The sequence below is a fragment of the Ovis aries genome, chromosome 1, assembly GCF_016772045.2.
Source record: "Ovis aries strain OAR_USU_Benz2616 breed Rambouillet chromosome 1, ARS-UI_Ramb_v3.0, whole genome shotgun sequence".
In the NCBI taxonomy this organism is placed as follows: domain Eukaryota; kingdom Metazoa; phylum Chordata; class Mammalia; order Artiodactyla; family Bovidae; genus Ovis; species Ovis aries.
Genome location: NC_056054.1, coordinates 119,287,343 through 119,293,342, shown reverse-complemented (window position 1 = coordinate 119,293,342; position 6,000 = coordinate 119,287,343). Strand labels below are relative to the sequence as shown.

Sequence of the window (6,000 nt, the reverse complement as noted above, 5' to 3'; positions counted from 1 at the left end):
AGAGAAGGATCAAATGGACTGCCCACGGCATTGTCCAGTGATCCTCAAAGGAACGAAAAGCAAGGATGACCACAAGACCTCATAAAAATACATCTCCATCTCCTTGCGCTGGGCTTCGTTTTTTCTCTCCCTCATGGTGGTTTGCTTTTAACCCCTACCATTCCAGAGGGACTCTCTACCTTTAGCTCACCACTATAAAACCTTTCTCTCTTGAGTTCCATCTGTTACTCTCAAGGGTCCCCCTCGTGTCTTCCCCTTCCCTGGGGCTTCCCTGGTGGCTTAGATGGTAAAGAATCTGCCTGCAGTGCAGGAGACCCATGGCTTCCCATTGCACTGTATCCTAAATACTTGGTTATTATTTTTATAATAATAAATATTATTTTAAAATAATAATATTTTATATATTAATATTTTAAAATATGATATTAGTATTGGAGACATAGCTTTTGTAGCACAAGGTGAGGGTGGCTCTTGGTAACACATCTGTGTCTCTTAAAGTGGGTTTCCACTAATATCCAAAGAGTTAAAAGTGACCAGAATAAACAAGAAATATTTGACAACATATCAATTTAATGGAGATCCAAAACATTCAAAACAAACAACCAGAACTCAGCTGCTGGGAGAGGTGAGACTTGCCACAGGATAGATTTCTTGGGTCTCATTATCAAACCTCTACATATAGAACCATGTCCTGTACTCACAGCCTTTCTGGAATAAGTTGGAGTCTCCAACAAACTATAGTGCCTGTGTAAGCTCATCTCTAGTCTGTGATGAAAAAAATCAAACATGTAAGTGAAGTACTAAAGTTCAGAAGCACTGGGCGTCAGTTGGTCCCTCATTTGGACCTCCCGTTTATGGCTCTTCTTCTCCTTCTCTGTTTCCTCCCTACCCCACATCTGGTGCCTTCCTGCCTGGTGCTGCTCACTTCACTTCTGCCCCTCCATATGATCCTTGCCCCATCCTTGTCCCTTGGTGGGCTGTGGCTGTGTGTGTCTTGAGCCCTGTGCCAAGTTGTAAGGCTTCTCCCTGTGTTCTCAGTCTCTCCCAGATTCCCTTTGCCGAGCGGAATCCTCCCTTCTTCTCTGCAGCTTAGTCCTTGTTTCTTCTTGCCGGCGTCTCCAGGCAGCAATGATGGCTTCATCATCCATTTCCTCCTCTTCCTCCCGGTCAGTGCTTCTCCAATACCGGGACCGCCGCCCTGAGGCAAACCTCCCTTCTTCTCTCTTTTCTATCCTCTCTTTCTCTCCCTCCTCTTCAGATCTCATGAAACTCTGGGTGAATTTCCTCTTGGCTCCAAATTCAGAAAAGTCTGACCTGGATGACTCTTCCACGTCTTCCCAGTCCCTGGATCTGGCCGCATTTGGACGCCGTGGTTCTGGGGACTCTTCTCCTTCAGAGGGCTCAGGGGTCCGGCGGAAAAAGTAGGGCTCCGGGCTTCCCTCTCGGGAGCTTGAGGTCTCACTAAACATGGACCTGGAGAATGTGTGCATCTCTCTGCCTTCCCTGGTGGAGGAAGCAGAGAACCGTGAAGTGCTTTTTACCGAGTTGCTGTTGGTCTCCTGGTAGGAGGAGGTGTCCTGCTCCTCTGACCGGGATTTGGAGAACTTGTAACTGGAAGACTTAGACTCTGTCTCCCGAATCAGGGAAGATCTGGTGCACTTTTCCCTGGAGCTTCCAGACCAATCACTTTGGGGAGGAGATTTTTCCTCTGTCCGGAGGCCACTGAGCCACTTATTAATACTGTTATCCATCTCTCTGCCAGCTCTGCTGCCACTTCCATAGCCATCAGAGACAGCCAGGGAGGAGAAGGTGTCTGTTTCGGGTTTCTGGGAATTACTGCGGGAAGAATACCGGAAGCTCCCTATGGCGCTGTCAGTGTCCTCACCCCTATCATCCACATCCTCATCCTCATCCTCATCCTCCTTGACCTTCTTCTTCTTGAAAAGGGAGCTGCGTTTGTTGTCAGAGGCCAGCTTCTCCATTTTGTACTCGGACATCTTCTCCCTCAGCTCCGTTTGCATCTCCTTCTCCTTCCGGCCAAGCTCCTTTAGGTCAATATTGTCAGCAAAGAGGCTATAGATAGGCTTGCTGGTCCCCTTCACTTTGCTCCCAGTACCTTCAGCTCTTGCGCTCCTCATGGTATGGGAGGACAAAACTGACTGGGTCTCAGAGCTGAGTCTTGCCTGGCTTTGAGGCAGCAGGCAGCCACCCAGGGAGGAGCTGCTCTGTCCACTGAGCATGGAAAGTTGGTCATCCCCTAGGCAGCTGCCTGCTGGTGCTGCCTTCATGCTTACAGCGGACGATGGGCGGGGCGACAACAGCATTTCATTTTGCTTCTGGGCGAGAGTTTCACTGACTACGTTGGCAATCCAGTTCTGTATGCTGGCAATGGAAATTGTGTCTCCAGGCCCCACATGCAGGTTAGGTAGAGGTGTGGTGGGGATGGAAGCCAAGCATCCGCCTACTTTGCTTAGGGCCTGAGAGGGATGGGAGCTGTGGCTCTGGGTGCTGAGCACTGATGCTGTGTCCCCATCAGCGCTGACTGAGGGGGCTGCTGACCAGAATGCAGACAGGGGGATGCTCCCACTGGCAGCTGAGCTATCTGCCTCCCAGCTTCCCATGGACTGGCTCTCCTCCAGCGTCTGCCTGCTTCTCTCCAGCAGCTCTAGCCTCCGCTGCCTCTTCTTGACCAAGGCCAAGTCGTCTCCCTTGCTGAGCTCCACCACCTCCTCCTTGTTCTCACTGCCCACCTTCTTCTGGTGTTTCAGCTTCCAGGCCTGGTAGGCAGACAGATTGACATCCGAGAGGTTTTTCTTCTCCCCCTCCACCTCCTCTGCACCTTGCTCACTGCTGCCATCTCCTGCCTCTGTGTCCTTCTTGTGAAATCCAAACTGGATTCTCTTGATCTTCCACCTTTCCAGGGCGGTGAGTTTGTCCTTGTTTCTGCTGCAGAAGTTATAGAAGGAGCTGGCCTCGGAGGCCACACTCTCCTCGTCATCCTCCCGCACCCTGCTCCCCACCTCCGAGCTGGCGTCCACCTCCTCTCTCTTGCTCCTGGAGCGGTACTTCCGGGAAGCCTCCTCCTCAATCTCCTGCAGCCTCTGGTTCCACATGTCCCAGGTGCTCTCGGTGGACATGGAGTCGGAGCGGCGTCTCCCACCTCGGTTCTGGCTGCTCATCTGCAGCTGCTGCTTCAGGACCCGGATGTCATGGCTGCTCACACTCTCGGAGGTGCTGCTCTCGCTCAGCGTGTGCCTCCTTCTTCTCCTCACGAAGGAGCTGCCATCGCTCTCCTCTTCCTCTTCCTCCGCCCTATCCCACCTCCGGTGCCCTTCTGCCTGGTACCTCTCATTTCGGCTCTGCCACTCCTGGATGATTCGCTCCACGTCCTCATCCTCGGGCTCCTCACCTTGACGAGAGGAGGCTGAGAACCTGCCGTCCTCGCCCTGCAGGACCTTGCCTGTGGGGAAGCTCTGCCCCTTTTTCCACGCCTCGTAGAGCTTCTCCTCCTCCTCCTCATCGATCAGGGTGAGGGGCTTGGAGGCCTGGCTGGCCCTCCCCAAGGAGGAGGCACTCAGGTGACTGGCAGCGTCGTCCTCCTCCTCCACGGTGAGGGTGTGCGCCCTGGCTGCCGCCGTGCTCCCGGCATCCTCGTCCTCCTCTGCCCCCTCCTCCCCCCACTCCCTGCTGAAGTCCTCTTCTCGCTCCTCCATCAGCTTCTCGTTGAGCTCGCGGAGCTGCTTCAGGAAGCCGTCGTTGGGGTAGATGGCCCGCTTCTTGCGCACAGTCATCAAGGCCTCCAGGATGGCCATGTTGTGGAAGATCATCAGGTAGGCTACCACCAGCACGGCCGAGCGGCTGACGCCCATTTCACTGCTGACCAGGACTTTCCCTGGGAAGAAAACACAGCAGATGGTGAGGGAACAGCGATAATTCGGCTGTTTTTGTTTTTGTTTTTTTTTTTTAAGTTTTGATGTGCTGGATTTAGTATGTTTCCTTTGCCTCCCATATTCATCCATGCTCAAGTCACATTAGGGACAAGCATCATTGCCCCCATACTACAGAAGTCAGAGCAGTGAGGCCACCCTGTGCTTGTGGAAACATTTTCTGAACATGTACAAGGACTGGGGAGTGGGTGGGGGAAAAAAGGATCTAACCACTGTCCCCACTTTTGAAACACTGAGTGCACTTCTGTGCTGTGCTCTGCTTAGTTGCTTAGTTGTGCCCAGCTGTTTGCAACCCCATGGACTGTAGCCCGCCAGGCTCCTCTGTCCATGGGGATTCTCCAGGCAAGAAGACTGGAGTGGGTTGCCAGGAGTGCATTTCCACTTTCTACCAACCTAAGCATCAGAAAGATGAAAAGTAAAAGAATAGGGGTAATGGGGAAGGAAGTAGAAAACGAACAAGGCTAACATGAATAAATCAGAAAGAAGTAGAATGTCAGTGTGGGAAAGGACCACAAGTCATCTGAGAATTCCCTTTACAACATCCTTGATTCTGGACAATCCGTCTTTCAGAATCTGCTGGATAGTTCCAGTGACAGAGAGCTCAGTATCTTGGACAGACAGAATACAACACATCTTTCACTCCATATTTAGGTCATTCTAATTTTCTGAAAATTCTTTCCCATGTTAGGGCAAAGGATAACTCTGTAACAGGTATTCAGTACTCCTACTCTGACATACTAGGGTAAATAATAAATGTATGAATTAGGCCTTTAATACAAAAATTTTTAAGAAAATCACTATTATATTCTTTACTGGAGTTTTTTTTTTTTTTCCTTTTCCTGTCCAGTCTGGATCTTTCAATCATTAGACAAACACTTTTCCATGTTTCATTACTATATGATCTACTCTCTTCAGGTCAAACTTGGATTTATTAGCTTTATTCCAAAGGAATTTATGTCAGTGTGGAACAAGATATTTCAGGTCTGGAATGACCCAAATGGAGTAGAGTGGGCCCCTCATTACTCTTGTGCTAGGCACTGGGCCTTCACTGATGCCATCTGAGCCTGCAGTGTGGGTGGATATGTCATACAATGAACTAAAATTATTGTTTATGTCAACTAAACATGTAAAGCCTTCTAAAACGGCTATTAAGTCATGTCTCTCTTTTCTTATAGCCTTCTTAAAGCATAAGGATAGTGGTATAAATTCCTATGAATGCTTTTGGTAAATATAGCCTATTCTTATAGCCTAACAGAAGCTTTTGCAAGTCTCAACTTTACCATTCAATACATTAGTGATTCCCCAACCTCCCCCTCTACCTTGCCTCCTTCATAAAAATGACAAACATGCCTTCTATGCCTTCATTCTAATAATTGTTTAAAATGCACATTGGGATCACTAGAGATCTCCTTCCAGGCTGTCATCAATCTGTTTGCCGGCAGTCTTCAGGGATATTTATTAAATCATTCAGGAGTCCTATCTTACAATATGGGATGGGGGTGACTTTATTATTATATCTTTGCACCAGTTAAGGCCATGTCTTTGTCTTATAAGCAGGTCAGAGACCCAGGCAAGACTTGAGGGCACCTGAGATCCAATAATCCTGAAAGGCCAATTAACAAAGGGCAGCAGTCACTAGGGGCAGGTAAGCAAGCCACTAAAGAATCAAGGCCTTACAAATAGCTGAGAAAAGACGTGAAAGGCAAAGGAGAAAATGAAAGAAATACCCATCTGAATGCAAAGTGCCAAAGAAGAGCAGGGAGACATAAGAAAACCTTCTTAAGTGAACGAAGGAAAAGAAACAGAGGAAAACAGAATGGGAAAGACTAGAGGTCTCTTCAAGAAAATTAGAGATACCAAGGGAACATTTCATGCAAAGATGGGCTCGATAAAGGACAGAAATGGTATGGACCTAACAGAAGCAGAAGATATTAAGAAGAGGTGGTAAGAATACAGAGAAGAACTGTACACAAAAGGTCTTAATGACCCAGATAACCACAATGGTGTGGTCACTCAACCAGAGCCAGAAATCCTGGAGCAGAGTGTGAAGTCA

The 6,000-nt window shown here is 48.9% G+C and overlaps 1 protein-coding gene across 1 annotated transcript in view; it reads right to left on the bottom strand.

Moving 5' to 3' along the window:
* Positions 1–552: 552 nt before the first annotated feature.
* The window catches only part of STYXL2 (serine/threonine/tyrosine interacting like 2), a 67,647-nt gene continuing 62,199 nt past the window's right edge, over positions 553–6,000 (bottom strand). The window contains exon 6 of the mRNA XM_027977801.3: positions 553–3,892. Coding sequence (XP_027833602.2) covers positions 1,035–3,892 — 2,858 coding nt within the window. The 3' untranslated portion in view covers positions 553–1,034. The remainder of the gene's footprint in view (positions 3,893–6,000) is intronic.